Source organism: Ahaetulla prasina, chromosome 1, assembly GCF_028640845.1.
Source record: "Ahaetulla prasina isolate Xishuangbanna chromosome 1, ASM2864084v1, whole genome shotgun sequence".
NCBI lineage: Eukaryota > Metazoa > Chordata > Lepidosauria > Squamata > Colubridae > Ahaetulla > Ahaetulla prasina.
This window is the reverse complement of record NC_080539.1, coordinates 74270134-74289251: the sequence shown is the minus strand read 5'-3', so window position 1 is coordinate 74289251 and position 19118 is coordinate 74270134. Positions and strand designations below refer to the sequence as shown.

The 19118-nt window shown below is 38.3% G+C and overlaps 1 protein-coding gene across 3 annotated transcripts in view; it reads left to right on the top strand.

The window, feature by feature from the left end:
- The first annotated feature begins 4068 nt into the window (after window positions 1-4068).
- The window catches only part of LTBP1 (latent transforming growth factor beta binding protein 1), a 240885-nt gene continuing 225835 nt past the window's right edge, over window positions 4069-19118 (top strand). For all 3 annotated transcript variants that reach the window (XM_058164199.1, XM_058164191.1, XM_058164180.1), the window contains exons 1-2: window positions 4069-4668; window positions 7604-7674. In XM_058164199.1, the coding sequence (XP_058020182.1) occupies window positions 4220-4668; window positions 7604-7674 (520 nt within the window). In that variant the 5' untranslated portion in view covers window positions 4069-4219. The remainder of the gene's footprint in view (window positions 4669-7603; window positions 7675-19118) is intronic.

Here is a 19118-nt window from a genome sequence, read left to right as displayed (position 1 = left end):
CAAAGGTGCATTTTTTCTTCTTCTTTTCAATAGGCAACTGGACTTTCTGTTTTTTCTTTGCAGACGTTTTCCTTCTTATCCAAGAAGCTTCTTCAGCTCGCACTGGATGGTCTCTTTTAGCCATTTTCTTTTAGCCAGCTAATATGATTTATCTATTTGAAAGACTGTTTAAATAAAATTGGCCATTGTCCAGATGTAAAATATGCATTATTGGCAATAATTTAGAGATTCTAAATGCATTACAAGACAACTTTCGGTGAGAAGCAACAGCATCAACAAAGAATCTTTTACACTTTAGAAAGGTTGTAATATAATTGTTTATACTTTAAGAGGCATTGATGTTTTGATATTTAATACATGAAAATGCATATTTAATACATGAAAATGCATAAATTTATATAATATGATTTAAAAATTTTCATTGGAATAAATGTACATAAAATTGTATAGCATTAACTTCTGGTGTGCAGTATCATTCCAGGCATGCAATTCAGAAATATTTTACTGAATTCAGTAATAAATTTAAATTTCTTTAGGGTTAAACCTTATAATGTCCATATAACTATCTGGAAATACATTCATTAAATGCAGGCAGGACTTATTTTCCCATAAGCAATTCTAGAAGGATTGAAATAACTATAGTCTTCCAGATGTTGGAATCCAATTGCCAACCGCTAGCATGGCCAATAGTTAAGGATAACAAGATTTTTAATTTAACATCTGGACAGCCACAAATCTTCCAGCCTCATTGCACAGACTTACCCTGTGTGATTACCATTACTTTTGGTCTTAAATATAATGGTACATAATTGTCAAAGATGTGTTTTTATAACACACTTTTCTTCCCAAAGGAACCTAGAATAGTTAGAATTCTGAAAGCCAACAAAATATAAAAACTAAAACATAGTTCTTTTAATAAAGCAATATAATAAATAATAAAAATATATGGATGCTACAGGGAAAATACTTGATCCAACAGGTTTAAAGTTCAAGAGAAGAATTTTTACTGAATGTCCAGCTATATGAGCTATTTGACAAAGGAATAGGCTGCCTCAGAAGATTAATGTTCCTTTATGACAGATACTTAAGCATATGATCTGTATCTATCTGGGATGCTGTGGGAATAGGATTCCTGCTTTAGCAGGAAGTGGATCTCAATGAAGTTTCAAGTTCGAGTCTAAGCCATGGAGTACTATAAACCATAACACACTGATTTCCATTTGGCTTCTGTGGCTTACTTTTCAATGTGAAGGTAACCAATGGCAGGATGTGGTTTGATAAAGGCAAATATTTGTAGCTCAGGATTGAAATAAGGGTTCTTGGTACTCTCTGAGCTTCATTATTTTCTTGTAGACGTTTCATTACTCAAAATTATAACATCATCAGTGGTAGTAAGGAGTGAGGTTTGGTCTCACTTTATATTCTAGTGGCTTTCCCTGCCAAGTGTTGGTGGGAGTGGTCTTGAGTCTCTTTGGTTGGACTGTTAACTTGTTGGGCAGTTCCTTGATTGGGGTATTGTTTACCTCTTGACTATTGGTCTGATGTTAATCTATGCTCATTTGAATGTTGATTGCTGGTGGGGAGGTGTTTTTGTCATTTTTCCTCCTTTTTGATTTGCTGATTGTCTCTTTGCACAGTATGTAGGTGTTGTTTATATGTATGTGTCAATTGATGGCCAATTTGTAAACTTGCCAAGCTTCCAGGAATTCTCTATTGTTTTTGGACTTGGCTTGGTCTAGGATGGTCAGAGTTTCCCAGTTGAAACTATCCATATGTCTATCCATATGTTGTGAAATTATTCTGCCAGTTTTCTCCCTGTTTGTACTACATAGTCATATTGCAGTCTTTACATTGTATTACACATGACTCCTTTTTTTCTTTTCTTCTGGGGCCGCTGGGTGTTTTGATTTACTTAGGTTGTTTTGAAGGAGTTTAGCTTGTCTGTGTGAGCCGTAATGGCACCGTAGTTAGAATGCAGTACCATAGGCTACTTCTGCTGCCTGCCGGCTGCCTGCACTTTGATCAGCAGTTTGATTCTCATCAGCTCAAGGTTGATTCAGCTTTCCATCCTTGCGAGGTCGCTAAAATGAGAATCCAGATCGTTGGGGGAAATATGCTGACTCTGTAAACCACTTAGAGGGAACTGTAAAGCACTGTGAAACAGTATATAAGTCTAAGTGCTGTTGCTATTGTGTTCCAGGCTGATTCCATGCGCTTGTAAGAGTCTGCTGGTGGTTTCTGAGGCATTTTTGATGTATGGCAGTGTTATCCTTTTTACAGCTTGTGTTGGTTGTGCTATATTGATTTGAACGGTCAGGCAGTTTTTGGTGAAGTTGCATGGATATCCATTTGGATATCCATGGAAGATGCTGTATAAATGATCTGTTTCCTTTTTCTGTTGTTCAGGGCTGTTGCACCCCAACCAAAGAACCTCCAAGACCACTCCTGCCACCACTGACAGAGGAAGCCACTAGAATATACATTGAGACTAAACCCCATTCCTTACTAGCACTGATGATGTTACCTAGTTTGAATAATGAAACTTCCGTCAGAAAACAAGCAAGCTCAGAGAGCACCAAGGACCCTCAGGGTGTGGTTTGTTTGGTACATATGGTTAATCATTGGGAATCTATCCCCCTGAAGTTTATATAGTAAGCCATGGTTAAACAAACCATGGTTATAAAGCTCTAGTCTGCATTTCTATTATTTTTAGTCATAGCAATCTATTCACACCATACGCATGTGTTAATGTCCCCACTTTGAACTTCTGTGAAGATTGCCAGGAGTCTTTCTACACTTACCAAATGGCTTCCCCAATGTGAATAAAAGAATTAAAAAAACCTTTTTTTCAAACTCTCCTTCACTATTATTATTTAATAAATAACTCAAGGCAGCAAACATATCACATACTCATTCCTCTTCCTATTTTATTTAGCTAAATCAGAATAGGCAAGATAAATATAGCTAGCATTCCCCAACCTGGAGCCCACCAGTGTATTATCACTCTCATTGTTCCCAATGGATATGCAGGCAGGGAGTAATGAGGCTTGTAATCTCACACATCTGGATCTTTCCTGTTAGAGAAGGCCAAGCTATCCACTTTTGGAATTCCACATGAAAAGCAGCCCTTGGCATGCAGCTGATTTTATGTTTTAACACCATGGCTTTTCAGATCCCTTCTTGACAGCAACACCGAAGAATCTTGTGTTACCTTAAGGACTAATAATTTTATGGTGGTATCAATTTTTATGGATGGCAGAGGAACCTGTCTTCAGAAGCCACTCTTTGCAGACCCAGCTCTTGAAACGCAAACTGAAAGAGCTGCCATCCAAAATATTCCTGCCCCACCCAGAGAAAAAAAGATGCTTAAAACACAGCCTGGGAACCAGCCAAGGGTAGTAGAGGAACAAGGGGCAAAATTGAAGAAAATTCCCTATCACTGATAAGGAAAGCTCCTTTGTAACTTTCTATTACAGTACCCAGCAGTTAGGAAAATGCAACACATACTAAAGGCTGCATAAAAATGGTGTTAGGTAAGACTATCAGCTGAGGTCTTGCCATCGCGGAGGTAGGGAAGGCTGGCAGATGTGCATTAATTCTGTTTTTGAAACTGGGTTGTGACTTTGGAGCTCCAGCCCCTTTTATAGTTTTCCCAATTAGGAACGGCTGCCTGACGTCACGGGTATCTGGGATTGGTTGTACAGATCCGACGCTCAAGGGGAGCCACACAGTCAGAGAAACTTTTAAAAGACTGGTTCCCCCCCCTCCCCGCCAGTCTGAACTGCCTTAAAAAGGTTAGTTCTTACCTAGGCGTACTACCAGTTTCCTCAGCCTGCCTGTTTTCTCTCTCCCGAGAGGGGAAAACCCCTGAAACCAGAAAACCAGCCCCTTCTGCAGGCTTCCAGCTATCTTCCTCGAGCTCCCTCGCCCAGCGATGTATTCTTCTTATTCGGTGCAGAAACTTTTTGACTGAACTTGCCTCGCACGGTGCAAAGGCAAGGCGGGAAGGCGGTGAATGAGACGCCGAATCTAAGGCACTTTTATTTTTTGGGGGGGTGGGTGGGGTGGGGTGGGTGAAAGGAGCCGCACTTTCCGAGCAACGCAAGCGGAGGGGGATTGCAAAGCAGCAAGGGACTCCGTGCGTTTCTTTTGTCTGCGCTGAAAGTTGGTGGGAATTTGCCTGGCGGCAGAGAAGTCCCCTGGAATTGGAAGAGAAGCGATGGCTTGGATCAGGTGGGCTTTCCTGCTCTGTGCCTGTGCCTTTTGGTGCCCAATGCTTGACGCTTCCGAAAAGGCGAATGTGAGGACGGTCACCTATGTGCTGCAACCGGGAGCGTCTCAGAGCCGCCGGCAGAGCGGAAGACAGCAGCAGCGCCTGTTCAACCTGGAGCTGGTGGATACCCCTTACGGCAACTCTCGGCGCAGCAGCACTAGCACCTTGGAGCGAAGTCGCCGGATGAGCAAACCAAGCAATCCCGGCGTGCAGCTCCGCTTGGGTCCCACCGTGCGTCTTCAACACAAACCTGCCGGCATCCACACGGCAGCCTCCTCCTCCTCCTACGCCAAAGCTGGAAAAATCGTCTTGCGCTCCAAGACCCAGCAGCGCCAGAGCAACGGCACCTCCGGCGCTAAGATCCACCCTAAAGCCCATCTGCGGCAACTGCAAGGGTAAGGAGACGACGACGAGGCTTTCCCGCCTGGCCAAGGTGCTCTCGTCATTTGAGTATCTCCCTTCCCCCTCCACTCCGGCCTCTTAAAATCGCGCGTGCCTGTGGACTGGCGGACCCTGAATCCGATGCTTGATGCTCACACTGGTTAGGGTTTCCCACAATGCCGCTCCACCCCCAATTTTGAAACCTTCCCCCCCCCACTTCTTTCTTTCCTTTCAGTTTTCCTTTATCTGTTGCCTTCCAGAGTGCAGTTCCTATAATTCCCAAACAGAACGACCTAACAGAAATTGAGGTGATTGGGAACTATGAAAGTGGTAGCATAATATCTCTGGACAGCATCGTGTTGGTCCTGTTAGTTAGAGTCACTTCCAAAGCTGAGTGTTCTCCAGATGGAGTGAAACAGCAAGGCCAGCCTGCGCTTGGGTGAATTCTAGGAGTTAAGGTCCAGAAACATCTGGCAGATAGCAAGTTAGGAAAAGCTGCTTTGAGCTTTCCACTGTTTAAAAGACAGTGTGAAAAGGAGCAGGGGCAGAATCTCCCTTCTAAAGTTTTAGCTTAGATATCATTCACATAAATGAACCACGGCTACAGAACCTGAAAGAAGAATTTAAACACATGGTTTATTTAAATCTTTTGAGTTCATGGTTTTTATAGAGGAGCATGTTAAACTGGAGATACTTCTGGCTGAATGTTCATATAAATGCCCGCTCTTTACTTGGATAAAATAGTGAATTGTTTGTCAACACTATGCTTGATGCACGTGTGGCTGTCGAATTAAAAAAGGGCTTGATGATTCCGTAGTTTATACAAATACAGATAGTCCTTTACTTATGATTGGTCACTTAACAATCGTTTGAAGTTACCTCCCCAGATCTACTTACAGTCTGTTTTTGGAGTTATGATGGCTGTGTAAACTCCTGTGGCGATGTGATCATACTTTGGGTGCTTGGTAATTAGCTCACCTTTACAGCCATTTTCAGCATCCTATATCAGGTGACCATGATTTGCAACATCTTTTACGGATTTCCGGCATTTACTTCTGGTTTCTGGTAAAAAATTTGTAGAAATTGATTCATTTAACGAACTCCTGTTTACTTAACAACCACTATACAAAATGGTCAGAATTTCAAATGCAATCACGGGACACCTCGATTTATGACTGCAACAATTTACAACTGTAATTCCAGGCTCAGTTAGGATCATCAATTGAGAACTACCTAGAGTACTGTAGACTAAAATGTGTTTAGCTATTTTCATATGATGTGTAAATCCATCTCATATGGTTAGTTTAAGAATGTTATAATAGAAAGCAGGTTCTTCTTTGAAATAATATTCTAACATAGTGTTTCTTAAACTCTTTTCTCTTGAATACCTTTCCATTTCAAATTATGGAGGACTCCAAAGAGCTTTTGATTGTGTGAACTATGATAATAGAATTCACTGTATTAAAAATTAAACTTGATGTATTCACTGCCACTACTGTTTCTTTAATATTGTTTGAAGGGGTTTTAATATTGTTTTATTTTTCAACAAAGGTTGGAAAATAATTTTGGTTTAGTTAATCTCTGAAAGGATCTTGGGGGACCCTTAGGGGTCCTAGGACCACACTTTAAGAAGCACTTGCCTAACTCATTAAATCATGGATTCAAATAGAATAATGGTCCAGTTAAAGTTTTGCTTGATTATATTTTAAGTAATTAGTATGTTTAAATATCTTTATTCTTTGCAGTGACCAACCATAGTTTTAAAGGGAAAAAGTCAACATTACTTTTAGATGACAAAATCACACTGAGCTTATTTCAGTACAAGCATAGAGAATGCCTCATAAATTAGCACACCTCTTCCAATATGTTTTGAAAGTCTTTGTGTTAAAAATATTTTGCTTGAATTTGTATATCACTCTTATTTCTTAAAAAATGTAATGTAATATTCAACATCTTAATACCATTTATAACGATCACTGATTAAATTTTGAGGGAAAAATTCAGACATGCTTTAAATCACCCACTATTTTACACTATATGGGCATTCACAAGAGCATTCCATTTAAGCTTGTGGAAGCCTAGCTTGTACCTGCAACAAAAGATGGCAGAAGTAATTATTAAACTTGGACAAGTACTCAAACTTTCATTGATGGAACCCATCGCAGATATGGCCCATCTGCTACCTCAAGGCAGAAAAGCCCAAAATTAACCATAAGGATTGTAAAAACATAATATTAAATATTTGCCCTCAGCTGGCCTTTAATTATGCCCCTAAAACTGCCTCATGATATTGATATCTAAGGTTTCTCACCTGGCATGAGGTGGACTAGCCAGGTTTTTTATTTATTTATTTATTTATTATTTATTTATTTATTTTGGCTTCCTTTTTCCTTTGGCTTGTGGGAGGTAGATTGAGCTAGAGACCTGCATCCATCCCAATGTGGTCAGAGACTTTGGGACCTTAATCTTAGAGAAGGTGGTGAGAATGTAAACAGCTGAGGCATTTGGATGCCTCTACTCCTTTTCATGCTTACGCAGCCAAGAGAGATGTGCCTCTAGGTCACATACAATGAAAGTGAGGTAACCACAGAGGAAAAAAGAAAGCCCTCTCACAGACAGTCAGGAAAGACCTATTGCCTTCTAAGTACTGAAGAATCTATTCTTATTTGGAACACTTATAATTACTTTCCTTCAGGCCCCAAATCCCCCACCCCTCCTGCCTACCCCTAGCATTCCACTGAAGTGTCAGTCCAATCTCTCCCCCCTATCCCCCCCCTTTTAGTCTCTTGTTATAATTCTAGCCCGCTTTTTTAGCTCATTCCCCCTCCCACTCCCTGCTTTGAAAGGGTCCCCAAGGAGAGAAAAATAGTGAGCTATTGAAATGCGGCAGAATTTATTGGCGACGTCTGCACCTGGCAGTTGATCCTTTTCTCTACTGTTTTTTTGCAGGGTGAATGTCTGTGGTGGGCAATGCTGTCACGGCTGGAGCAAAGTTCCTGGGTCCCAGAGGTGCACCAAACGTAAGTAGCTATGTGGAAGGATAAGCTTTTAAACATGAAACAAAGGCCTCTCCTCTCCAAAGTATAAAAATAGTTACTAGTCCTTGCATAGTCGTGCAAGGCCTGAAATCTCCCTCAGATATTTTTCACTAGAAATTTACCATGTTAATGGCCTAACTCTTTTTATATTTATTTATATTTATTTATATTTATTTATTTATTTAATCAAATTTTTATACCGCCCTTCTCCTGAAGGACTCAGGGCGGTTTACAGCCAAATAAAAACAGAACAAACATAATAAATACAGAATAAAATACTATTTAAAAAACTTATTCAATTTGGCCCAAGTTAAAATATCTTTAAAAGAATAAAACCCACTAAAATTAAAACTAGATAAAATCTAAAATCCTATGCCAGTCCTGCACGGATAAATAAATATGTCTTCAGCTCACGGCGAAAGGTTCGAAGGTCCGGAAGTTGGCGAAGTCCTGGTGGAAGTTCATTCCAGAGGGTGGGAGCCCCCACAGAGAAGGCCCTACTCCTGGGGGCCACCAGCCGACATTGTTTGGCGGACGGCACCCTGAGGAGTCCCTCTCTGTGAGAGCGCATGGGTCGGTGAGAGGCAATCGGTAGTAGTAGGCGGTCCCGTAAGTAACCCGGTCCTAAGCCATGGAGCGCTTTAAAAGTAGTAACCAGCACCTTGAAGTGCACCCGGAAGACCACAGGTAGCCAGTGCAGCCTGCGCAGTATATATATATTTACTTATTTTTCCACCTCTTTGTTTGCAGTTAAAATAAGGCACCCTTTTCTTGCAATTAAAATAATGCACCCAGGTCACAAAATGCATTTGTGTTAGAAAATATAAATCCCACCCCTTACTTTGGGATTTCATAGGACACAGCATGACAGCCACTATGGTTTTTATACTTAATATTTTAAGTTCAGGATATTGGATTGCTTTGCAGGTAGATCTCTCCATCCTTAATGACATTTAAGTGACTTTCCACTTCTGGTTCAGATTTTCATAACTTCCTCCAAACGAAACAGGGTCTTTTTGGTGGTGAACTCATCTCTTAAAGGGAGAGAGGTTTAAATGTTTTTTTTTAATTCATGTTTTATTTGCAGTTTTCCTTTCACATCATACATATTTTGTGGACAGTGTATTGACTGGATCAATGTTCTTTTTAAACAATGCTAACAATAACACAAATAAGTATGCATAATCCAAATCTTCCAAATTCAACAATACCATTCTCTCTTCATAATTCTTTATCATTAAATATCTAGGCCAAATAATTTGGCCAACTAATAAGGATAAATATTAACAAAATTTAATCAATCCCGGAATTATATCTCAAAGTCCCCCCAATTTCTAATCCTTAAAAGTTTAAGTTCACAATATATTTTAACACACTGTTAATAATAATACAATTAGTTTACCTAATTCTAAACTTCCACATTCTAACCTTAGCATTGTTTTTAATTATAATAAATCATATTATCTGTTAGTATGTATGCTACTATTTTCCCTATTTGTATTTTCTACTTTTTCATTTTATTAATGTATTTTATCATTATCCATTATTTCTTAATGTTTTGGGAGTTCCATCATTTGTTGACTTTTCAATCACCCTTTTATTTCTCTCTCTTAGAATCTTATAACTTTTTTTGATATTTTTATACCCACTGAGTATTCCCTTTGGATTGCCCTATGTCTCTTTCTGTGGTATCTTTTGAGCACCCATCCATCACTTTTTCTTTTTTATGAAGATATTTCCCGTTTTTTTCTCTGTTCTATTATAAACTTTTAAGGAATTACCTATTTGATTCCTACTTATCAATCCTTTCTCTTCATTATCTTTATCTTCTTGCATCTCGTTTTGATTTTTCTCTTCTACTGCTTCTTCTAATTTCTTATCTGTTTTCTGAATATCATGGTCATCTTTTCCCACCAGTTGTTGAGAGACTTCCACACTCATTTCTTTATCTTTAGACAATCCCCTTGTCTCCTTATTGTTCTTTATAGTTTCATGCATGCTTTTGGGCATCAAAATTATTTCTTCATATACCTCATTATCCCCTGATAATCCATTTTGTAACGATTTGATAAAAATTACACAATATACCTTTATGGTTCCAACATCTCAATATTTGAAAACTCCAACAGAGACAATTATTAATAGTATTTAGTCAATCCCATAGTTATACCACCAAATCTGCTAAATTTATAATCTTTAAAATTCTTTAGTATTTTACAGCCTTTTGGTTTACCAGTTATTTGTCTTCCCAATTGTCCAAATTTTGAAGTCTTATTTAACTTTTCTTCTTTTCTCTTTTCTTTTATCACCTTTCTTCTTTTGCCTTGTAGAATGCACTGTCAAATAGCATTAATAATCCAAATTCAAATGAATCCATTAGGTTTCCTCCAATCTTTCAAGTTCACAATCCTTTCAATAACCAGTTACAATAGAATTTAGTTATTTGCAATTTAGTTCATCTTAAAAACCTTAAAAAAAAGAAACTCATTAAGTATTTCAAAATATCTAAATTGTCTTCTAAAATAGAATCAAGATCAGGCCGCCTTCCAGGTGTTGTTTACTTTCTTCTGTTACGTGTATTAGACACTCCTCACTTTCATTAAAAGTTCTCACACTGTAATGTTCCTCTTCTTCCAGTAGATGGCTCTTCTGCTCCAAACTCCAACATTAAATAGTATGTCAAAACAGTTGATTATCGGATAAGTCCAGGGGGTTTAGAGATACAAATAAAAAAGACAGTTTCTCCCAAAAATCACCTTTCAGATTGTTTAAGCTTTTTTCCAGGCTTTTTATATTTTAAAGCATCCTTTGGGCATTTCTTTTACATCTTAATTTTCAGTCTTTAATCTTCTCCATGCGTCTAAATGCTGCTTCCTTAATGCTTGGAGATTATTTTTTTGAAATTCTTGTACTTAAGTCTTTAGAGTAAGAGTTGGAAGTTACCTCACCCAGTTTCAGTGCTCTGTCCATGGACTGCTCCAGCACAAATCTTATGATCCCGGTTGTCCCAGCTTGTGACTAGCCAAAAATGGCCGTCATCCCTGCTGCCGCTCAGGAGAGCTTACTTCAAACCTTGAAGCACCTCTCCTTCCTTCACCGTCTCTACAAGGTGACTTTGACCCTGTAGGGTCTCCCTACAGCAGTTGCTGGGTTGGATTTTGCGGGGTTTGGTGGAGCCCGCTATTTTCCAAGCCATTCTCACCACGACGTCAACCAGAAGTCCGAGAGGGGTTTAAATGTTGATGTCGCATTTGAGTTATAGGAGCTTAATCATCCTATTTTAATTCCTCCCCACTTGCCAAATCACTGGGGTTCAAAATAGGAATGGCTTCTTCTCTTAAATGTAAGAGTTTGATTGTTCCTGAACAAAAAGCAGATATTTTGCAGAACAGCAACTGAAGGCTGTTAAAACATTTAGCAGTCAGAGGTTTCTCTGCTGAACTTCTGTGTAGCAGATGTGGGATGAGGATCTGTTTGGCCTATCCTGCATGAAAGCCAAGAGAGGCAGAAGTTTGTTTTCTGACCTGGGATGTGAAAAGCAAAGTTTCTTCCTCAGCACATGTTATATTGCCACAACAGTTGCTGGAGGTAAGGGGCAGGTAGCTCTTCATTCACCTAATCATCATCAAGTGATCGATGAAAAACAAAACTATATTAAGATAAAGCAAGTTCAGCTTTCTAAGGAAATCTCTGGAAATTCAAATTCAAAGCCCTCTTTTCAGTCCCTCCCAATAAATCCATAATGGTAAAACTGATACAAGGAAAGCATTTCAGCAAAAGGACGAGTGAAAAGTTTGGTTTATTGAGTCTTTTCTTTACATTTCAGATTTTGAGACACAAAAAACAATAACATACAAAACATTTTGAACCCGAATAGCGGCACATGTATCAGACTGCAGTCAGAGTGCAGTTAAAATGATATGTACTTCATGATGTCATCAGCAAATGTTGCATTTATGTATGTTGATGCAAGTATGCAGCCATAGTACTTGTGCTATTGTGTCATTGCACTCATACTTCATTTACCATCTCATGAGTACTCATGAAGTAAATCCGTTCTGAATTTGAAACACCTTATCTTAAATGAGAAAAAAACTGTTTCAAATATGGAATAGGCTGTTTTGATTATTCTGAACGTGCTTCGCGTTCCAAACAGATTATTTCGCATTCAAAACAGGTGTTCTGAGTTTGGAATACTTCCAAAACTATTAAAACAGCCTGGGACAGAGCATTCTGAACTCAAAATTAGGTGTTTTGAATTTGATGCAGTTTGTGTTCCAGAATTTTTTATTCACCCAGCAAGAAATCTACCTAGTGTCAGTGAAGAAACCCTTACTTTAGTCTCTGGCTGGACCTTTAATGGAACTGGATTAGATTACAGAATACCTGATTAGATTATAGAAATATTGCAACTGTATGAAAGAAAGGAGAGGGTGTACCCAGTATAGTTAGGAGAAACATCAAAATTGTACACCAAGTTATCTCAGCATTCTTAAAGGATTTTGTTGTGTGCTGCCTTACCTTAGTCACAAAATGTTACTGCAGGTATAAATGTTCTCATATCCTGCGTACAACCTTCACCTCTGTTTCAATCACCTGTTTTCATTCTATAAAAATCCATTATAGAAGAAAAGATAAAATAATTGCGGAATCTCAGTGTTACATTCTTAATATATCATGTAAGCCCAAAGAACTTAGCCCCAGGCATTCTCAGTGACTACTTCCAGCTACCCCTGGAAAGATCCATGAAGCAATTCCCTTGAATGCTTCCAATATATATATCAAATAAATATATGTATCAAATAAATACACAGACTGCCTGTCTTAACAGTTCTTATTGGGAAGACTTTTAATTTTAATTAATTAAATTTAATTTTAATGTTTTATGAAAATGATATTGACAAATGGCTTTTGTGAGCAAACCTTAATGTAACCCTTGTGACCCCCCAGGATCTTGCTTCTAATTTCAGTATGACTTTGTTCATTTTTTCCAGCACTGACAGGAGACAGACCCACTGAATAGAAAATTAATGTTTTGATGCTTTGCACACAAACATGGTATTTATGCAGTATGTTATCGGTTGTTATTCATTTGTAATACCTTTTAAGAAAAGTTGGCTAATATTTTCAAACATCTATTGAAAAATAAAAATAAAAAAATACAGAGAAGAAAGCCCCAGTCCCATGCCAGTGAAATTGCTGACTTCCTTTCCTCTTTCCAACATCCTATCAATAATATTCATTAATATTAATACGTTAATGAATGATTCATCTTTTCAGTTCAAAGGGCTAGAAATGTTTCTAAAAATATCTGGTTTGCTGTGATTTTCACAGTCATTGCGGTGTTAATATTGAAGTCTGTATTAATTCAGTATTTTCACAAAATGAACAGACATTGGATTATACAGAGGAAAATGGTGACAGGTGGGGAAAAGTTAATTGGTTCCTGCCCACCTGGTCTTCGTATGATGCTGTTTCCTTTGTTCCTACTGCTGAAATTGTTTCCATCAGTCTGGCTTACAGATGTCCTGCAAAGACCTTGATTTTACATAGTCAGAAATAAATGCTTCTGTTTCATTCCACATTTACATATAGAAACATCCAATGCATTCCTGATGAAAATGTCTGTCTCCCATCTTGCATGCAGAAGTAGCAATGCTTTATTGGGGACACACTGTAATCTAGTACATTACCATCCCAGTCGGAAAATAATCTGCCTTTAATGTGCAACAAAGCAATGGCTTTATGGGTCTGAGCATCTGTTGCTGAAGCATATATTATTACAACAACGCATTTGCATTTTGATATGCATTCTTTAAGGTCCACGTTGAGGTTCCTGTTGGAAGCTTTCATCTCTCAGGGCATGCCTTAATGGATCATTCTTCCTTCCTCTTCTTTAGAAGTGAAGCAACTTATTTTGTAGTTAACTGGTAGTGATCCCTTCTCCCTACAGCTGCAAAAGTTGCTTTGTGTTAGTTTATTCACTAATGCTTTGTGTTAGTTTATTCACTGTTATAACTACTAGTATGGAACTTCTTTTCTTTCTACCATTTCTTGTGTTTGGAGAGTTTCTAATATGTGTATGTTAACATCGGTCATTGGACGCCTATATATATTAGTTTTAGTGCTGGTGCTAATATGCTTTTATTTGTTTTCATTTATTATATTGTTTTAGTGAGTGGTTGTGATGGGCTTTGATTTTAATAGTGTATTTTTTACCATGGTAAATATGGTAGCACTAAAATATAGTAAGCAAATAAAACTATCTTGCTTCATATTAGCTTGTTTTTATTAATTCTGTTATCACTGAAGTTCCCTCAGAATAATAACTGGATGAATTGGAGTTTTCCTTCTAGGCACTGAAAAAGGAGAATGGCAGCTTAGAAGGAAAACTCCAATTCATCCAGTTATCAAATGGTAGATTGCCAATCTATACAATCTATACAATCTACATTATGTGGCAATCTGGAATCTTCACTCCAGGGATGCATTCTCCTGCATATACAAATTCAATATTGAGAAAAGAACATTGGAGCTCTGCCTAATGGCTTTATCTTTCATGTTAGATGCATTTAATAAGTGCAAGTGTTTGACCTATTTACAGATGTCAAACAGGAAGAGATGCGGTAGAGAATCCCCACAGTGATATGATAAATAATACCTGTTCTGAAGCAAAAGAGCAGATGTTTAAAAGTTAAAGGTTCCCCTTGCACATAGGTGCTAGTTGTTCCCGACTGTAGGGGGCAGGGCTCATCTCTGTTTCAAAGCCGAAGAGCCAGCGCTGTCCGAAGAAGTCTCCATGACTAAACGCCAAAGGTGCACGGAATGCTGTTACCTTCCCACCAAAGGTGGTCCCTATTTTTCTAGTTGCATTATTTACACGCTTTCGAACTGCTAGATTGGCAGAAGCTGGGACAAGTAACAGAAGCTCACCCCGTTACGCGGCACTAGAGATTCGAACCACTGAACTGCTGACCTTTCGATTATAAGCTCAGCATCTTAGCCGCTGAACCACTGCATCCCTTACTTCAAGTAAAATAAAATAAGTCAAATAAGCTGTCATAGCAGAAAAGCATGCATTGACTGGTTTAGTAAGACAGCCAAAAACAACCATTGATTCAAGTTAAACATGGGAATTTACTGAATGTTCAGGAAACAAAAATGAATATCAAAATAATAGCACAGATAGAATACTGGGAAGGAAAAACATTACATGGTCAATTTCTACACAAGGTTGAAAGGAAAGTGGGTAAGGATAAAACCTGAAAATGGCCAACAACTGGAACATTAAAAAAAAAAGAGCAATTTATTTCAACTAATGCAATCTAAAGCCAGAACTGAAAAAAATCATCAAATGATTCAAAGCGCAGATTGTGCAAAAAAGCAGAAGAAACAGTCGATTATATATACTCCGCTCATGCAGAAGATTGTACAAACTGATTATAAACAAAGACATAACACCAAGGTCAAAATGATTCACCAGAACAACTGAAAAATTATCATATGCCACTAATGAAAAATTTGGTTGGAATATAAGAGTTGAAAAAGTAGTAAAAAATGAGCAGATTAAAACATTGTGGGATTTCTGGATACAAACTGGAGCACTACTTGAACACCAACAACATTGGCAAAATCACCATCAGTCAATTTCATAAGGCAGCTTGGGAAAGACTCAGTAAATGGATAAAAATATCAAATTCAGTCTCTACATCTGGCTGACTGATAATATATTAAATTTATATGCTGCCTTATTCCCAGTGACTCTGGGTGGTTAGGACCAGTATGCCTCCCATGCATGGAGCTTGCATGTGGGAGAAATGAACTGGTTGGGCCTCAAGATTCTGACATCACCATGACTTAAAGTTTCTTTATCATTTTCATGTGGTGGGTTTTTTTCAAAAAATAAGGTCTGCTGTTCACCATATTTTAAAGACCCATTGGAAAGATAAACTTCTCCAGGATGTGGTAAATTCCTTGTGGCTGTGCATTCTTAAGAATTACTGACCACATGAAAATGATTCTGACACTTTAAATGTAATGCAAACATTGGACCTTAAGCAATAAGCACTGAGTCCTGCAGGAACTGCATATATGCTCCATATATTGGGTGTTGGTCAAATAAGAAGGCAGCCCACTTGTTATCTTTATAATGCAGAAGCTATTAAAAACATCCTTTATGTTTGGAGTTCTTCATGCTGTTATAATATATAGTCATGGTCACATGTGATTCTCTCAATAGCCTGGAAACTTTCCACATGAATGAAGGTAATAGAATGGAAACTCTCTGGTGTAATAAGGGTAACTGTGAGCTAATCCATTCCACATACACTTTAACTGTAGAATCAGCCTTTTTATCAATGGACACACTTGCAATTTTGAGAGAATTCTGAGTGGTCTCTGCTTGTATCCTCTTGAGATATGGATCCTGTCAGACATATCATGCTGCTTTAAAAAAAACAAGTTTATTCAGTTTTCGTTTTCTAGTAAGTACAGGCTAAAAGGATTGATACATGGTATAACAGAAATGCAAAAAACAAGAGTCTTTTGGTTCCAAGCAGATGTTGCTTGCAGAGAGATAGAAGAGATGATAAAACGACTGAATGATTGAAATGATTATATTAATCATATAAGAGTGGGTAAGGTAAAAAGAGATTTAGTGTTGCTGGTACAGACACCTGAGGAACTCTGGCTATCCCATCTCAATAATGGAGGAACCAGGGATATCTGGTAGGACACAGAACATTCTGGAAATTCTTTGGATCAGATTGTATCCAGGCTTGGATTTAAGTACTGAAGGTTTTGGGATTTAAGGGACCACGTTGCAGATGGGACACAGTCATGACAGTGCACAGGACCACATATGCTATGTTACTGTAGTTTACCACAGTATTTTTTTCAGTCTCAACAACTTTAACATGTGTGAATGTCTACTCCCAGAATCCCCCAGCTAACATCTTAAAGCTGTTGAGGTTGAGAAATATTGGTTTAGAGGATCTGAAATATAATGTAGACTAATAGGTTCTGGATGCCAAACACCAAATATCTGTTGTGGGTGAGAACTGCCAGTTCATAAAATGTTTGCCTCTGAAGATGTGGTCAGTTACCAAACACTCATTTGCTAGAAAATAAACTTGTTAAGAATGCTAACATATGGGGAAGATCTTGGAGGCCTGAGGGTGGGGATGAGGCCTGGAAGCACTATGTTAAGGCTTCATAATTATCATTGTAAGGATTTGTCACCTGAAAAGGAAAATAGAGATCTGCAACTCTGATGATTATGCTAATGTCTCCTGGAAGTAGAAATCTGTGGCTAGTGGGTTTCCCAGATTTGGTCTGAAAATAAATGGCTATCGTAAATCCTGTATGATATTTCATATTGAAAAGTATGGGTGCATGCCAATAATTGAAAACCCTGAATTGGTGTTTACAGAGGGAAGATGGAAGATTGTAGAACTCTGGTTTTGCAGCCTGGTTTCTTCATCCCTGTGAATTCCTGTTCATTGCTTTTCTAAATGTGGTTCTTTGTCCCTGCAGTTGTCGGGTATGCTTTAAACCTGAAGTTACCAAGGCAGAGTACCTATTATGGAAGCTGTATGTTTCAGCAGTCTCTCTTCCTTTCTTTCTTTCCTTTCCAGCAGCCTTATGTTTTTTGTTTATTCAAAGCATCTCATCACCTAACTTCTTCTTGTGTGTTCCTGTTTCTAAAGACTTAGAGACAAGCAGTTTTGGCTCCAGATACATATCTTGAGAAAGATGAAAACATTTGTATTACATTTTATGCCTTGGTATGAAGCACTCAAGACAACTCATTAAAGATTAACAAAACCTTTTAAAAAACTCCCACAAAGTAAAAAACCAACCAACCAACCAACCAGAAAAGAGATAGCCAACTTGGATTATAGCAGTCGATCAGCTTAAGTATTAGTATGCTGAAAAAAACCCCAAAATAAAATGCACATCTCCTTAGATTTTTGGCAAAGTGCCGTTCAGAAAGAAGCTTATATATTTTTCCAAACTGATGCCATTCAAGAGGGCCCCCCCCCATATATTTTAGAACATAATAGGCAGTCTAATGGTAATGGAGAACGGTTTATTGTCATGTAAATTTTATGTGTCAATGAATCATGTAGAAGGGCCTGTCCTGATAATGTGAAGAACAAATCCTCTATGCTTAGCAATTCCTGTAAGTACTTGCAGGTAGTCCTCAACTTACAACCATTTGTTTACTGACTGAAGTCACAACAATGACTTATATCTAAATAATAAATAATAAATAAATAAAATAATAATAATAAATAAATAAAATATCTGATGCAAAATCACCATGGTCACATGGTTAAAATTTGGTTGCTTGGCAACTGCTACGTATTTACCATGGCTACAGCACCCTGGGATCACGTGATTGCCTTTTGCAACCTTGCCAGATGGCAAAGTCAAGGGGGGAAGCCAGATTTGCTTAATAATGGTGTGATTCATTTAACATCTCCAGTGATTCGCTTAACAATCATGGCAAAAAATTGGGTGGTAAAATGGGGTATGACTCACTTAATAACCATTTTGCTTTGCAATGGAAATTCCAATCCAAATTGTGTTCATATGTTGAGGACTATCTTTATATATTTCTGGTAGGGCTACCAGATTTGGATTGCAGAAAGCTGGACAGCTGCTAGATGGCAGCAAAGGCTTAGTGCTTCCTGCAGGTCTTTGCAACGATTCCAGTCAGTTCTAGCTGGCTCAGGTGAACGGGTAGTGGTGGCTGCAGGAGGCTCTGCCCACCTGCGTGACCGTCATGACATTGCTTTTTTGTGACCTTTTAAGCCTCTGCACATGCGCAGAAGGCTTTGCACGTGCACATATGCCCATATTGGTGAACCGGTAGGGAAGGTAAGTAAATTTCATTCCTGGATGTTACCAATTCTGATAGAGTAGCCCTGTTTTTTTATAATATTCAGAATTGACTGAGGTTCTGTTTTCTTTGTTAGTTTGGGGAAAGAGAAGGCGCAATGTAGTTGCTGACTATAACCATGGCAATTTTATGCCATGACTTTGCAAGTGTAAAGTTTAGGCTTGTGAGTGAGCTAATTTCAACTTTCCTCTTCTGATATTTTAGGCAATTTTGGATCTGTTTGTCTCACTGCACTTTAGTTCTGATTATAGGAAAATGCACAATGCTTTCAGCGGTCACTGATGTGACTGTCAGGGTAAGCTCTCATAGATTGCTTCTGCCACCATAGATTTTCTTTCCACTGCTGCGAGGGGATGGTGGAGTAACCCTGTCCCTCTATAATTTTCTATCACAAGTAGAGTAGTCTTGGGCAGATTTTGCAACATAATATGCAAAACTCTGCAACAGCTTTTGTTAGTTTTATGTGACACCAAGTATCTTTAAAAATATGGCTTTTCTCCCAGCTAGGTGGGTGGTGGGT